Here is a 16,162-nt window from a genome sequence, read left to right on the forward strand (position 1 = left end):
ATCATCAGACGCTAGTAGCCAAGATTGCCGTTAGAGTTAATCAACTTATAAAAGAACAGAATAGAACCAGAACCGTACTATACGTCTAATTGCAGCAATAATCGCTTATTGCTCGGAGTACTCATACGACGCGTTGTACGCTGACTTACTCCAATCTCATGCCCAGACGTCGTTGTGTATGGCTGCTATATGGCAGCAAGAGCTTTTGAATGTATGCTCAGACGTATTTCAGATATTGACAAGAGTGTCTCGCGTGGTATTGCTGTTTGCCGCACTGTCTGCCCTATGGGAATGGGTGAACGGGAAGCCGTTTTAAATGTCAGTTAAACACTTCATACTTACGTGTGTGTGATAATAATAATAAAAGGAATATCTTTTTTGCGGCTAATTAGTTAATAAAAAGTTTATCTCATTGCCAAAAATAATGAGTGCCTTCGTTGAAAATACAGGTGAATATCGGAATGAATATTTAATAACAAGATGACCCCATCGTGTGTTACGATTGCACGAAAAAAATTTAATTTCCTAATTGTGCTTTGCTAAATGCATTTTTTATTGGTGTTTATAAATTATATAGAATAAATTGTTCGGACATTACTGAAATTTACATGCACAGCACTAATAAATTTCGTGTTTATTTTCTGTGAATCAAAAAAAGCACCGGAAAACCCGAATAAATATTTATCAGAAGCTCCAGTTTTTGTTAATCAGCGCAAACCATCTTAACACGTTTCTAAGACAACATAAAGTGTTTCGAGTAATAAATAATACTAAATACTTCGAAATGGAATTTGAAAATAATAATTTGGTCAAAACTTATCGTAGCCGTACTAGTAATTTTTCTCACGATTCTCAAGATAGAAAAACGTATTTGTACCGAACTGTTTATACCGTAGTTGTCATAAAAATATACTTAATTGAAACATTGTTCAGCGCCATTGATTTGAAAACCCAATTAGGGATCCATAAATATCAAGATGCTAGCCACAAAATTACCCCAAAAAAGCTTTTGGTCAATAAGCTAAGGGTCTATTTAAAATTTTTGCATGATAACGATTTGGAACACTCCCAAGGCCCCGTTATCGGCATACGATATCTGCAGGCTGTGCTGCTCTTCCTGGCCATTTGCGTCAATTATATAGCCCGGCTAAATGTGAGTATCGCCGTTGTGGCCATGACGGATGCGGAGACAACCAATTCGGATTTTCCAGTAAGTACAGCAAATTTTTGAACATTGAACTTAAAGATTAACTATTTTTGTTATAGGTATACGACTGGACAGAGGCCGAGCGGTCCTACATCCTGTCCAGCTTCTCTTGGGGCTATATTTTGACGCAGTTTCCAGCCGGATTTCTAGTGCGAATGTTTGGCGCCAAAGCTGTGTTATTCATACCCACCTTGGCCTCGGCAGTGTTGAGCGCACTGACGCCTTACTTCATCAGCTGGGGCGGTTGGGTTGCGTTCAGTGTGCTTCGCATCGTTATGGGACTCTTCCAGGGTCTCATATTTCCCTGCATACACGAGCATTTGGCCAAATGGTCGCCACCCAAGGATCGCAATCGTTTGGGTGTTATCGCCTATTCGGGTGCCGATTGTGGCACGGTGCTGGCAATGGGCATTAGCGGACTCATTGCGGACAGTTCGATGGGCTGGCCGGGCATATCGTATGTCTCGGCGGGATTGTGTCTCATCTGGTGTGTGCTTTGGCTGGTGTTTGGCTCCAACAATGCGCCCAGCTCGTGGATGGTTGGTAAAAGTGAACGTGATTACATTGAGCGTTCGATGAAGCGAGAGGATGGATTCCATGTACAGAAAATACCGATACCCTGGCGTGCAATATGGACATCGGCGCCGTTCTATGCACTGCTCATTGTGCGCAGCGCTCAGGGATGCGCCTTCTCGACCATGCAGCTGCAGACGCCAGCGTATATGCATGGTGTACTGGAGATGGACATCAAGAGCAATGCCTTGTTCTCAGCTTTGCCGTTTTTGGCCATGTGGTGCATGTCGTATGTGTATCTGGCCATTGCGGATGTGATCATGTCCCGTAAGTGGTTGTCGTTGACCACGATGCGTAAGTCCATCAATACGGTGGCGTATTGGGGTCCGGCTGCGGCGCTGATTGGCATAGGGTTTTTGGACAAGTCGCAGACGGAATTGGCCATTGCTCTGATGACCATTAATGCTGGCTTAAATGCGGGCTCGAGCATTGGCAGCCTTTTGACCATCATCGATATGAGCCCCAATCATTCGGGCATAGTTATGGCCATTGTGAATGGATTTGGAAATATTATTAACCTGCCAAACCCGTTGTTGGTGGGCGTCATTGTCACGGAACCCGTAAGTATCAAATGCTTATCTCGAAATGCCGCAACTATTAACTGCCTTCCTCCATCTCTTGTTGCAGAGCTCTCGAAGTCAGTGGCAAATTGTATTTGGCATGACGGCCTTTGTCTTCATCGTTGGCAATCTAGTGTATCTCATTTGGGGCACCACGGACCAACAGCCTTGGGATGCTGTGGACTTCTTGAAGCCGCTTCCCGACGCCGAACTGAATCAAGATGCAGTCTCTGACAAAAAACCAGAAGCAGGGCATAAAGTGTTAGAGAAAACCATGTGAAGCTCAATTCAGCTTGGCGTCAAGTACTTTGAACTCCACATAAAACAAATAACTAAGAATGCAAATATTATTCATGTTTGTCGGAATTCATTTTTAATTCTGGGATAAACGAGAATTTGATTAACCTCAGCCAAATCGCAAAAACGAAACTGTTAACTAGATTATTAAGTATAGGGTAACTTCTAGTCGATGCTCAATTAGTGTTTACCCAAATTGTTAAATTGATTAACTTACAATAAATTAAAATTTGTGAATTTTACTTGTTATCTTATCTCAATCTTCTCGCTCTTACCTTTTTAATCTGTCACATCATATCGGAGATCTTGATTTCAATATAATTATAATTGCAAATAAATCGATTGGTCAAAACCATAAATCAGTATCAAGCAATTCAATTAATTTGAAATGAAATTAATTATTATGTTTACACTCGCATATGTAGTTGAGCTTAGATATTTGATTTTCTTACATTAAAATGAGTGAGTTTTCATTCTTATCTTATCCCAACCGTGTGGCTTGTTCCATTTTAATCGGTCATATCTAATCAAACATCAAATCATAAATCAATATCAAGCAAATCGTGGAATAGCCAAATTATGTCAGCAATTAATTATGGTGGTTCACATATAATTGCGTCCAATCTTACAATCACGTTTAGCTATTTGTATAGTGAATATGCACGTTTTTATACCCGCTACTCATAGGGTAAAAGTGTATTATAACTTTGTGTCGGCAGGAAATGTGTGTAACAGGTAGAAGGAGGCATTTCCGACCCTATAAAGAATGTACATATATTCTTGATCAGCATCAATAGCCGAGACGATCTAACCATGTCCGTCTGTCTGCCTGTCCGCCTGTGAGCCTGTCCGTCCGTCCGTATGAAACACTGGCTCTCAGAGACTATAAGAGATAGAGCTATAATTTCTTTTGACAGCATTTTTATACCCGCTACCCATAGGGTAGAAGGGTATTATAACTTTGTGCCGGCAGGAAATGTATGTAACAGGTAGAAGGAGGCATCTCCGACCCTATAAAGTATATATATTCTTGATCAGTGTCAACAGCCGAGACGATCTAGCCATGTCCGTCTGTGTGTCTGTGCGTCTGTCTGTCTGTCCGTCTGCCCGTATGAAACACTGGATATCAGAGACTATAAGAGATAGAGCTATAATTTTTCTTCGACAGCATTTGTTATGTTTGCACGCAGATCAAGTTTATTTCAAATTTTTGCCACGCCCACTTCCGCCCCCCAAATCATAAAAATTGAACAAGCGTAATTTTAAAGCTAGAGTTGCGAATTTTAGTATATTCAATAATTATTATAGAATTTATGATTCCTGAAAATTTGGTTGCGATCAGATAAAAATTGTCGAAGTTATTAAAGAAATACTTTTGAATGGGCAAAAACGCCTACTTACTAGGGGTCTTATTTGCCTTGGCTGACAATCTGGTATATTATGCCGTCTATGGTATATTTTGAATGTGGTACTATATCGATATACCAAACATACCATTTTGTATATTTTTGTATTTTTTCAGTATATTCAGTATATTTTGAGAAAAATATATTTCTTTTATTCAAAATGGGTAGCGGGTATCTCACAATCGAGTATACTCAACTGTAGGTTTCTTACTTGTTTGTGTTTGCACGCAGATCAAGTTTATCTCAAATATTTTCCACGCCCACTTCCGCCCCCGCAAATCAACAAAAATCGAATAACAAGCATACTTTTAAAGGTAGGATTAATTTAGCGGTATTCACAATATATAGTTGCGATCAGATAAAAGTTGTAGAAGTTTTTAAAGAAATACTTTTGTATGGGCAAAAACGCCTACTTACTAAGGGTCCTTGTTGTTTTGGCAGAAAATCTGATATAGTTTGCACTCTATAATATAGTATATTGAGCGTAGTACCATATCAATATACCAAATATACTATCTGGCATTTTAAACATTTTTGTGGTATATTATTTTGATATTTGGTATTTTGATAAAAATACCGTATTTTTTTGCTTTTATTTAAAATGGGTAGCGGGTATCTCATAGTCAAGCACTCTCGACTGTAGCATCCTTACTTGTTTTTCTTTTGAAAAGTCGTAAAAGTACTACAGGTGCAGTACAGGTACAGGTTATATAGTAAAGGTTATAAATAACGAATTCTGTTTTAGTCAATAAAAAATAATAGTAATTATTAGCACCAGCCTTAAATCCAAATTCCGACAGTGATTTATTTCTTATCACATTGCCACATTACATAATTCTAATTCACGATTCAGATTCTGATTTTCGGATGCATTTGATTAGAATGAATGGCAGTGCATGCCATTTAATTACTGTGCAATTTCGCTTTGTAATCAACATCGCTTAGTAGAAAGTAACAATGCAATTGTTGGCGAGATATATAAATGCCAGTCATGCAGAACCCCGTTGTATAATCATTTATATTATACAATATCATATAGCATATCATATCATCATCAGACGCTAGTAGCCACGATTACCGTCAGCGTTAATCAACTTATGAAAGAACAGAATAGAACCAGAACCATACTATACGTCTAATTGCAGCAATAATCGCTTATTGCTCGCACTACTCGTAGTACTCATACGACGCGTTGTACGCTGACTTACTCCAACCTCATGCCCAGACGCCGTTGTGTATTGCTGCTATATGGCGGCAACAGCTTTCGAATGAATGCTCAGACGTATTTCAGATATTGACAAGCGTGGACGGCTATCATCTCGCTTCGTATTGCTGTTTGCCTCACTGGGAATGTGTGAACGGGAAGCCGTTTTAAATGCCAGTTAAACACTCCATACGTGTGTGTGATAATAATAAAAGCAATATCTGTTTTGCTGTGTGTTTTGAGGCTAATTAGTTAATAAAAAGTTTATCTCACTGCCAAAAATAATGAGTGCCTCCGTTGAAAATACAGGTGAATATCGGAATGAATATTTAATTACAAGATGACCCCAGAGTGTGTTATGTATTTGTTGTTGTTGTTTGTGTGCGAATTCCGTATATCGAGTGGACGAAATAAATTGAATTTCCTAATTGTGCTTTGCTAAATGCATTTTTAATTGCTGTTTATAAATTATATAAATTGTTCGGACATTACTGAAATTTACATGCACAGCATTAATAAATTTCGTGTTTATTTTCTGTGATACAAAAAATGCACCGGAAAACGCGAGTATTTAATAAATGTGTCAATGACATGCTATGAGTATAATATAAATAACAATAAGTTTATAAACTCTAACAAAATCGATGATAACTAAATACTTTTCGCATATTTAACTAACGGATATATATACTTAAAACATATCATAAAGTGTTTTTATATTAAATTGAAAATTAATCAAAACATTAATTAATTAAATAAAAACAAATTCTTTCATTAATGTAATGAAAAGATAAATTTAGTAAAACGTTGAAATATGCGAGTTCGTTTTTAAAAATGTTGTACAAATTCATTCAAGTGAAAGCCCGAATAAATATTTATCAGAAGCTCCAATTTTTGTTAATCAGCGCAAACCAGCTTAACAAGTTTTTAAGACAGCATAAAGTGATTCGAGTAATAAATAATAGTAAATACTTCGAAATGGAATTTGAAAATAATGAGTTGGTCAAAAATTATCGTAGCCATCGTCGTTGAGTTGACTTCTAGTAATTTTTCTCACGATAAGATAGAAAAACGCATTTATACCGAACTGTTTATACCGTAGTTGCCATAAAAATATACTTAATTGCAACATTGTTGAGCGCCATTGATTTGAAAACCCAATTGGGGTTCCATAAATTTACCCAAAAAAAGCCTTTGGTCAATAAGCTAAGCTAAATAGACGTATTTAAAATTGTTGCATGATAACGATTTGGAATTATATTACCTGCATTTGTGATACTCCCAAGGTCCCGTTATCGGCATACGATATCTGCAGGCTGTGCTGCTCTTCCTGGCCATTTGCGTCAATTATATAGCCCGGCTAAATGTGAGCGTCGCCGTTGTGGCCATGACGGATGCGGAGACAACCAATTCGGATTTTCCCGTAACTACAGCAAATTCCTGAACATTGAACTTAAAGATTAAGTATTTTTGTTATAGGTATACGACTGGACAGAGGCTGAGCGATCCTACATCTTGTCCAGCTTCTATTGGGGCTATATTTTGACTCAGTTTCCAGCTGGATTTCTGGTGCGAATGTTTGGCGCCAAAGCTGTGTTATTCATACCCACCTTGGCCTCGGCAGTGTTGAGCGCACTGACGCCTTACTTCATCAGCTGGGGCGGCTGGGTGGCGTTCAGTGTGCTTCGCATCGTTATGGGACTCTTCCAGGGTCTCATATTTCCCTGCATACACGAGCATTTGGCCAAATGGTCGCCACCCAAGGATCGCAATCGTTTGGGTGTTATCGCCTATTCGGGTGCCGATTGTGGCTCAGTGCTGGCGATGGGCATTAGCGGACTCATTGCGGATAGTTCGATGGGCTGGCCGGGCATATCGTATGTCTCGGCGGGATTGTGTCTCATCTGGTGTGTGCTTTGGCTGGTGTTTGGCTCCAACAATGCGCCTAGCTCGTGGATGGTCGGTGAAAGTGAACGTGATTACATTGAGCGTTCGATGAAGCGAGAGGATGGATTCCATGTACAGAAAATACCGATACCCTGGCGTGCAATGTGGACATCGGCGCCGTTCTATGCACTGCTTGTTGTGCGCAGCGCTCAGGGCTGGGCCAATTCGACCATGCAGCTGCAGACGCCAGCGTATATGCACGGGGTTCTGGAGATGGACATCAAGAGCAATGCCTTGTTCTCAGCTTTGCCGTTTTTGGCTATGTGGTGCATGTCGTATGTGTATCTGGCCATTGCGGATGTGATCATGTCCCGTAAGTGGTTGTCGTTGACCACGATGCGTAAGTCCATCAACACGGTGGCGTATTGGGGTCCGGCTGCGGCGCTGATTGGCATCGGGTTTTTGGACAAGTCGCAGACGGAATTGGCCATTGCTCTGATGACCATTAATGCTGGCTTAAATGCGGGCTCTGGCATTGGCAGCATTTTGACCATCATCGATATGAGCCCCAATCATTCGGGCATAGTTATGGCCATTGTGAATGGAGTTGGCAATATTTTTCCCCTGCTAACTCCGCTGCTCGTGGGCGTCATTGTCACGGAACCCGTAAGTATCGAATGCTTATCTCGAAATGCCGCAACTATTAACTGCTTTCCTCCATCTCTTGTTGCAGAGCTCTCGAAGTCAGTGGCAAATTGTATTTGGCATGACGGCCTTTGTCTTCATCGTTGGCAATCTAGTGTATCTCATTTGGGGCACCACGGACCAACAGCCTTGGGATGCTGTGGACTTCTTGAAGCCGCTTCCCGACGCCGAACTGAATCAAGATGCAGTCTCTGACAAAAAACCAGAAGCTGGGCATAAAGTGTTAGAGAAAACCATGTGAAGCTCAATTCAGCTAGGCGTCAAGTGCTTCGAACTCCACATAAAACAAATAATTAAGAATGCAAATAAGTTGTTCGATTTGTTGATAAGCCAACAAGTTATTCGAGTTTGTGGGAATTCATTTTTAATTCTGGGACAAACGAGAATTTGATTAACCTCAGCCAAATCGCAGAAACGAAACTGTTAACTAGATTATTAAGTATAGGGTAACTTCTAGTCGATGCTCAATTTGTATTTACCCGATTTGTTAATTTGATTATCTTACAATAAACTAAAATTTGTGAATTTTACTTGTTATCGTATCGTAATCGTCTCGCTTGTGCCGTTTTAATCTGTCATATCTTATCGTATGTCTTGATTTAAAAAATATAATTGGATATAAATCGATAAGTCAAACCCAAAAATCAACATCAAACAAAGAAATTAATTATGGCTTACACACGTTTCACATTTTTGATTATCTTATCTTGAGATTTTGATTTAAATTTAATTATAATGGAAAATAAATAGCTTGGTCAAAACCATAAATCAGTATCAAACAAATCAATTAATTTGAAATTAAATTAATTGTGATGGTTTACACACGTATATGAAGTTGAGCTTAGATATTTGATTATCTTACATTAAATTGAATGAGTTTTCCTTCTTATCTTATCCCAAACGTCTGGCTTGTGCCATTTAAATCTGTCATATCTAATCAAACATCTTGATTTAAAAAATATAATTGGAAATAAATCGACTGATAAAAAATCATAAATCAGTATCGAGCAAATCGTAGAATAGCCAAATTATGTCATTAATTTTGTCAGCATTTAATTATGCATTATAATTGCGTCCAATCTTACAATCAAGTTTAGCTTTTTATAGAGTCAAACGGCACAATTCTTTTGTAATAAGTAGGTTTATTATCTTCAGGTTCTTCCAGTTGTATTTTTAATCTTATCTTAAACCTTCGAGTATTTGACAGATGTGTTCTTGAAAGCGAAACCCAAATAAAGATACTTGACCTTTTAAAAATACGAAATGATGAGAATATTTATTTAATAATACAACATGTAACATTGCACAACAAAATTGTAATATTCCCTTGTATATGAGTAACTTCATTTTTGATATGCATTATCGCGAATGTGTATATTTTATTGCTTGAATATGAAGGGTAACCAATTGTCGCATAGAAACAGTTTTCTTTGTTACTAAGAAGTACTTTGCTTATCATTTGGTTTATAAAATTTATGAAAGAAGTAAACCACAACATCTGATAATTAAATAAGAATTACGGTTGTAAAATCATAATTAAAATGTAGCTTTAATTTTTGGATAAAAACGACAAAAGCGAGCAGATGTATTTCTTGCATTGACAAGCGAAGTGCTGAATTTAAGAGTTCTTCTAAAGGAAAAGTGTAAATTGTGCCTAAAATGAGTTCAGAAACTGCTGATAAAGGTTAATATTTTATATAAATTTACATAAATATATTTAATTGTGATAAATGTGCCTAATAAATTTACAAAATTAAATTAATTAATGCAATTGTGATGCAGAATAACTAGAAATTACAAAAAAGGAATTTGTCAGCACAAAAAAACGTTGAAGAATTTAATTAGTTTTGTTTCTGCTTTCCAATAAATTAGATGTAATTAAAGTGTATAAACAATGTATCGAGTATTTGGAATTTCAAAATCAATAGCAAACATCGAGTCTTAAAAAAATCACATTATTTTGATATATTTATTAAAAACTACAATAATAAAAAGAACTACAAATTTGTAATAAAATTGATAGAAAGAATTTTTGCTTCTATGAAATTGCGCATTTGAGTTTTATTTTAAATTAAGAATTATGTTAAAATTTTCCTTCGTTGCGTTAGTAATCAAATGAATGCTTCAATAGTATTAAAGTGGTATTTTTATACCCACTATGATATGAGTAAAAACGTCTATCTACTAGGATATTCGTTGCTTTGGCTGAGTACCTGGTATTTTGACCTCTATGGTTTATTTTAAATACAAACTTCTACCAAATATGAAATTTAGAATTTTAGTATTGTGGAGGTATAATATATTAATTTGGTATACTAGCGAGTATCTCACAGTCGAGCACCCTCGACTGTAGCTTTCTTACTTGTTTATATGTAATATTTATTTATACTTCTTAGGTCCGATTATTGGCATAAGACATCTGCAGGCTGCGCTGCTCTTCTTGTGCATTTGCGTCAATTATATTGGTCGAAATAATGTAAGCGTTGCTCTTGTGGCCATGACAAACGCGGCAACCACCAATCCAGACTTTCCGGTAAAGGCGCTGTACGCCAATTTTCGAAGGGAGTTTTAAATACAATTTCCATTGCAGGAATATGACTGGACTGAGGTACAAAAATCGTATATACTCTCAAGCTTCTACTGGGGTTATGTTATCACCCAGTTTCCTGCTGGATTTCTGGTGCGTCGCATTGGTGCAAAGAATGTGTTGATGATTTGCACTGTGTTGACCACTGTGCTGAGCGCTCTGACACCTTACTTCATCAGCTGGGGCGGCTGGGAGGCATTCTGCGTGCTGCGCGTCAGTGTGGGATTATCCCAGGGTCTCATGTTTCCCGGACTACTGGCGCACATAGCCAAGTGGTCGCCGCCAAAGGATCGCAATAGGATTGGCGTTATCACGTATGCGGGCGCCGCGTGTGGCTTACTCTTGGCCATGGCAATAAGTGGACTGATTGCCGAGGGTCCGATGGGTTGGCCGGGTATCTATTATATTACTGCAGGCCTTTGTGGTGTATGGTGCATACTTTGGCTTGTGCTGGCCGCCGACAATGCACCCAGCTCGCGATGGATTACGCGAGCGGAGTGCGAGTTAATCGAGCGTTCGATGCAGCGCACAGATGGATTCCATGCCCAGAAGATACCTATACCGTGGCGTGCCATTTGGACATCGGTGCCCTTCTATGCGCTGCTCACAGTGAGCGCTTCGCAAAGCTGGAGCGGTTCAACGATGAATCAACAAACGCCCGCGTATATGCGTGGTGTACTCGATATGGATATCAAGAGCAATGCGTTGTACTCGGCGCTGCCGTATTTGGCCATGTGGGGCATGTCCTTTGTGTACTTGATCATCGCGGATTTAATTATGGCCAAGAAATGGATGACGCTGAACATGATGCGCAAGTCGCTCAATACGGTGTCATCCTGGGGACCGGCTGCCCTGCTGGTTTGGATTGGTTTCCTGGACAAGGAGCAGACGACATTGGCCATTGCACTGATGACCATCAAGTCGGGAATTGGTGCGGGTGACGGGCTTGGCAGCATCATCACTGTTATCGACATGTCGCCCAATCACGCTGGCATGGTTATGGCTATTGTGAATGGCTTATCAACAATATTGTCGCTGCTCACGCCACTTGTGGTCGGCGTCGTTGTCACCGATACCGTAAGTTGAACTCATTTTTAATGAGACTTTCATTAACTTTATACTTTTGTTCTCGCAGAGTTCTCGCGTTCAGTGGCAAATTATATTCGGCTTGACGGCAGCTATTCTATTTGTTGGAAATCTGGTTTACATTATTTGGGGATCAACAGATCTGCAGCGTTGGGATGCTGTCGACTTTTTAAAGCCACGCGATGTGGAAAGAAGTCCAACTGAATTGAAGTCATCATCAAAACAGGCGAAGGACGTGCCGAGTAAACAACTTGAGTATTAGCTTAGCGAACTCTCGATATACTTGTAAGTAGGAATTAATTAGGAATAACTCAAAATGCGGTTCGCGGTACGCGGCGTACGCGGCGTATACGCAATGTAGTCGCATTTTGTACTTAGCGCAATGTTGGCCAAAATGTGGTTAGGCTTTTGATTAAACGAATTGTAGACATTTTTGGCTATGTGGCTGAGTCGTTGATTTTAATTAAAAATTCTTAAAACGTTTTTGCGTGTATTTTAATTTCTTGTTTGCGCGCAATTTCTTTCGTTTCTTTTCTGGCCGCCGCAAAATGTAATAGAAAATTCTTACTACTATTTTCTTTGAATGAATTCATTTTCTATTTTTGGCCCCCTCGCATTTGCATGGCCAACAACAGCAGTCGAAGCAAGGCAACCAGCCTTCCAGTCAGTCAACGCGATGGGGTAACAAAACACAAAAAAAAAAAGAATATAAAGAAAAAAAACAGAAAAAACTTTGCACACAAATCAGAAAAATGGACACTTGGCGGAATTTATGCACGAACGCGTGCGCACAGTACGCTGGTCCAGGGAATTGTTTGGCCAGCGGGGCCTGGCAGTAACAGAGACAGAGACACAGAGAGAGAGTGGCATCCAGAGGCAAGGCCAAGCCACAGTTAGTCCCTTTTCGCCTCACAGTCACAGCCAGAGTCGTCGGTCTGCGTAGTTACAGCGGCTTACAGCCGCCAAGTGGCATGCGGCGGTTTTTCCGGGGGCGTGTGTGGCGCAAACCCAAACCTAAAACCAAACTGAAACCAAAACTGAAACCGAAACGCAAAACCAAAAACGAACATGTTTTTCAATTAAAAACGTTGAGCAACGCGCAAAAATTCATTTGAATTGCCCACAGCGGACAGGCAGGCAAAGACAAGTCATAAATGGGCCCCGCGTTCGATATAGTAAAGTCTGAATTGAATGCAACTACACGAATTTATCACGAATGTCACAGGCACATTGCCTTGAATCGAATGCTTTTGATATTGAGACTGACTTAACATGCCAGCCAAATCGAGTTTTAGAATTACTTTAAAAATTGATGAAGAAAAGAGTTTCTTTTTTTTGCAGTGTCTAAGTGGATCACAGCACAACTTGTTTCCAGTTAGAAAAAATAAATAAATAATATTTGCAACCAATGAGTCAGTTAAAAATTGCAATTTAAAACTATTAAATTTGTAGCCATGTCCGTCTGTCCGTATGTATACCTCATTAAATGCATAGATTACAAATAAATTTATAACCTAGCGTATAACTTCAGGGACTTTAAAATACGAGAACGCGTGCGACATTATTTGCAGTAAAGGAAAAAAAACATAAACTAAAACAATTTTAAAAACAAGTAAAGGTTATTCTTATAAAAATTCGTTATTTTTTTAGTTTGCGTTGGAATTCGTTCATATTTGCAGTTATCTTAAAACAGAAAAATTGCCAAATTATTTTTAGCACTAATTAAAGTGCTAATCAAGAGCTATAGGATTCAACTTCACTCATATAAACAAGTAAGAAAGCTACAATCGAGTGTGCTCGACTGTGAGATACCCGCTACCCATTTTGAATAAAAGCAATATAGTTTGCGGTATTATTCTCAAAACATACCAATTATACTACAAAAATACTAAAAATATATTTTGGGGTATTTTACAAAAAATATACCAAATATACTAAAAATACTAAAAAAATATACCAAATGGTATATTTGGTATATCGATATAGTACCGCCTTCAAAATATACCATAGACGGCACAATATACCAGATTGTCGGCCAAAGCAAATTAGACCCCTAGTAAGTAGGCGTTTTTGCCCATACAAAAGTATTTCTTCAATAACTTCGACAATTTTTATCTGATCGCAACCAAATTCTAGCTTTACAATTACGCTTGTTATTCAATTTTTTTGATTTGCGGGGGCGGAAGTGGGCGTGTCAAAATTTTGAAACAAACTTGATCTGCGTGCAAACATAACAAATGCTGTCGAAAAAAAATTATAGCTCTATTTCTTATAGTCTCTGAGATCTAGGTGTTCATACGGACGGACGGACAGACGGACAGACACACAGACACACAGACGGACAGACGGACATGGCTAGATCGTCTCGGCTGTTGACGCTGATCAAGAATATATATACTTTATAGGGTCGGAGATGCCTCCTTCTACCTGTTACATACATTTCCTGCCGGCACAAAGTTATAATACCCTTCTACCCTATGGGTAGCGGGTATAAAAAATGATTTTCATGATTTTTTACTTTCGATATACATACTATATATAGATATCACCTCGAAAATCAAGACAATTTGTTAGTTTTAAAATCTAAAGTCGCGTCTTTTAGCATACACAACAATATCAATTTGATATTCTATGGTATATTTTGAATGTAGTAGTTTATGTATAAATAAAATATAGTTTTTGATCTATTTTTTGATATGAATTTAGTATATACTATATTTATGATGATGAGATTTTCACATTTATCTGCTTTTATTTGCTTTTAGTTGCTTTCATATTAAACTTTCTTGTTCAACAAACATTATTAAGGCTTCAATAGTTTTTATATAACATATATTATGAGTTAAATTACCTGCATAAAACTCTTCAATTACTCAAATTATTTGCGAACCAAGAAACCAAAAACGATCTATGTGAAGCCAAATGCTGAATAATGCTTATTTTACCAACTACAAATAATAGAGTTTAATAATATATGCATTTGAAGTACTTAGATGCCCTGCAAGTATAACAAATATTGAACAATATACTATTACTTACAATAGTCGGTACGTCTACTCTTCGAATACGTAATTGGTTGCTACCGAAAATCATTATTAGTTGAATTCAATGTTGAGATGAAATTCATTTTAATGAGATGACCGCAAGAGTTGCAATTTGAATGCATATTATGTGCACTTCATTAAGCACTAAGAGTGCATGAGGCAAGCAAATTGTTAGACAGTTAACAACATGAGACAGAGAGAGGCATGTATTGTTAAGTGTCTGCAGCATGTGGAGGCAAAAGCTTCTGTTTGTGTGTGTGTGTGCTGGCAACTATTATAGAAGACACAGTTGGTGGTTTAAATTGATGCATGTAATTTGAGAGTAGTAGATACAACACATTCATATATAGTACTTCCAACTGGGCACTTGTAATCGCTCTCAGACTCTTACGTTTCACTTGCAATTATGATGCGCAGGGCGTAAATTTACGAATTATAATTGAAGCAACTTGCTGGTGGAGCCAACAACAATGGCCGAGTGGTCCGGCCCGGGGGTCACAGTAATAGTCTGTGGATGGTACGACGGATGGTCACTGTCTGGTCTGATCTGCTCTGGTCTCGTTTGATATGAACCATGCAACCGCATGGACAATACAAAACGCACGTCAAAATGAAGCAAGTGCCTCCCGTCAAGCACAGCAGTTGCTTGAGAATTTAATTTATGCCTGGCGCTTTCAATTGATCAAGAGTCGGCGGGAATGAAGAACCGGGGGACAGATGCTGGCGTGCCATGACCAACAATAGCTGGAAATTAACAGGCACAAAAGAGACATGTGGTACCCGGGGTTGGTGTCTCTTGACGCTCCATAGCAATGGTCCACTGCGCTGAGGTCTCTGTTGTCTGCTCATCCTTGGCCTTTAGTCGCTGCTTTCTGCCGGACAATAAGTCAATGCCATCATGCGTTGCCCAATTTTCAATGTCCCCAGTCACTTGCCCTCTGGTTCCCATGTCCATGCTCATGTCCATGTCCAGTTGCAGTTGCTTTTCTTCGCTTAATTAATATTGCATAAGCGCAGGCGCAGACTCTGCAGCAGCAGCAGCAGCAGCTGTTGTCCTTTCCCTCTTGTGCACTGCACTGCCCATAATTATGTTCATCTCCGTCCCAGTCGAGGTTATTGTGTCTTGAACACTATCGAAATTTATGCGTTGGGCTTCTTTTGTGTTTATCGTGTGCAATGAGTGATGTCTTTTTTCCACTTCAGAGTCGCGTGAAAGGACATTCGGCATATTTTTATGCAAATGTCAATGGTCAGAGCTTTACTGCTTGAATCTGTTCAATGGTCAATTGCAGTCTATTGTGCGATAGACTTCTTGTGCCATAGTACATGGATGGTGGTGCCATATCAACGATTGAACTTTCGACTGCAGGCGAGAATTAAAAGTCAAATGCCACAGAATTTATATGTAACCGGAGCGTATACTTAATATGCACAACGAACTGTGTCTTCAGACATTAAGTTAACAATCCCCATCCTTATCTCAGCAATGGACTATTTTGAACTTTTATTATTGCAAAATGACAATCAACTCTGTTGGAGTATACAATAAAAATGGCACAAATATTTTTGGAATGTGCAATAAATGTTTAGTGTTTTGTAAAGGACT

At 38.7% G+C, this 16,162-nt stretch overlaps 3 protein-coding genes across 5 annotated transcripts; all 3 read left to right on the plus strand.

Moving 5' to 3' along the window:
- Positions 1-246: 246 nt before the first annotated feature.
- LOC117570195 (putative inorganic phosphate cotransporter) lies at positions 247-2,685 on the plus strand. 2 transcript variants are annotated; one of them, XM_052005119.1, is made up of 5 exons: positions 247-318; positions 393-449; positions 1,074-1,210; positions 1,267-2,340; positions 2,408-2,685. In XM_052005119.1, exons 2-5 carry the CDS (start codon positions 425-427, stop codon positions 2,618-2,620), a joined length of 1,449 nt encoding a protein of 482 aa, XP_051861079.1. In that variant the 5' UTR covers positions 247-318; positions 393-424; the 3' UTR covers positions 2,621-2,685. The 2 variants fall into 2 exon arrangements, with proteins under 2 accessions (XP_051861079.1, XP_051861078.1); XM_052005118.1 differs by lacking the exon at positions 247-318 and having other exon boundaries at positions 361-449.
- LOC117570194 (putative inorganic phosphate cotransporter) lies at positions 360-8,350 on the plus strand. Of its 2 annotated transcripts, none has more exons than XM_034251681.2 (4): positions 360-449; positions 6,534-6,670; positions 6,727-7,800; positions 7,868-8,350. In XM_034251681.2, the coding sequence occupies exons 1-4, from the start codon at positions 425-427 to the stop codon at positions 8,078-8,080; spliced, it is 1,449 nt and encodes a 482-aa protein (XP_034107572.1). In that variant the 5' UTR covers positions 360-424; the 3' UTR covers positions 8,081-8,350. The 2 variants fall into 2 exon arrangements, with proteins under 2 accessions (XP_034107572.1, XP_034107571.1); XM_034251680.2 differs by lacking the exon at positions 360-449 and adding an exon at positions 5,308-5,556 and having other exon boundaries at positions 7,868-8,348.
- Positions 8,351-8,651: 301 nt separating this feature from the next.
- On the plus strand, positions 8,652-11,846 carry LOC117566656 (putative inorganic phosphate cotransporter). The gene is made up of 4 exons (XM_034246200.2): positions 8,652-9,523; positions 10,236-10,372; positions 10,430-11,503; positions 11,562-11,846. Exons 1-4 carry the CDS (start codon positions 9,499-9,501, stop codon positions 11,772-11,774), a joined length of 1,449 nt encoding a protein of 482 aa, XP_034102091.1. The 5' UTR covers positions 8,652-9,498; the 3' UTR covers positions 11,775-11,846.
- Positions 11,847-16,162: the final 4,316 nt, after the last annotated feature.

Source organism: Drosophila albomicans, chromosome 3 (assembly GCF_009650485.2).
Source record: "Drosophila albomicans strain 15112-1751.03 chromosome 3, ASM965048v2, whole genome shotgun sequence".
Classification (NCBI taxonomy): Eukaryota; Metazoa; Arthropoda; class Insecta; order Diptera; family Drosophilidae; genus Drosophila; species Drosophila albomicans.

Coding starts and splice junctions, on each gene's coding strand:
- LOC117570194 (XM_034251681.2), top strand. CDS start 425: ATGAGTGCCTTCGTTGAAAATACAG. Junction 450..6,533: donor TGCCTTCGTTGAAAATACAG/GTGAATATCGGA, acceptor GATACTCCCAAG/GTCCCGTTATCGGCATACGA. Junction 7,801..7,867: donor GCGTCATTGTCACGGAACCC/GTAAGTATCGAA, acceptor CTCTTGTTGCAG/AGCTCTCGAAGTCAGTGGCA.
- LOC117570195 (XM_052005119.1), top strand. CDS start 425: ATGAGTGCCTTCGTTGAAAATACAG. Junction 450..1,073: donor TGCCTTCGTTGAAAATACAG/GTGAATATCGGA, acceptor AACACTCCCAAG/GCCCCGTTATCGGCATACGA. Junction 1,211..1,266: donor CAACCAATTCGGATTTTCCA/GTAAGTACAGCA, acceptor TTTTTGTTATAG/GTATACGACTGGACAGAGGC.
- LOC117566656 (XM_034246200.2), top strand. CDS start 9,499: ATGAGTTCAGAAACTGCTGATAAAG. Junction 9,524..10,235: donor TTCAGAAACTGCTGATAAAG/GTTAATATTTTA, acceptor TATACTTCTTAG/GTCCGATTATTGGCATAAGA. Junction 10,373..10,429: donor CCACCAATCCAGACTTTCCG/GTAAAGGCGCTG, acceptor TTTCCATTGCAG/GAATATGACTGGACTGAGGT.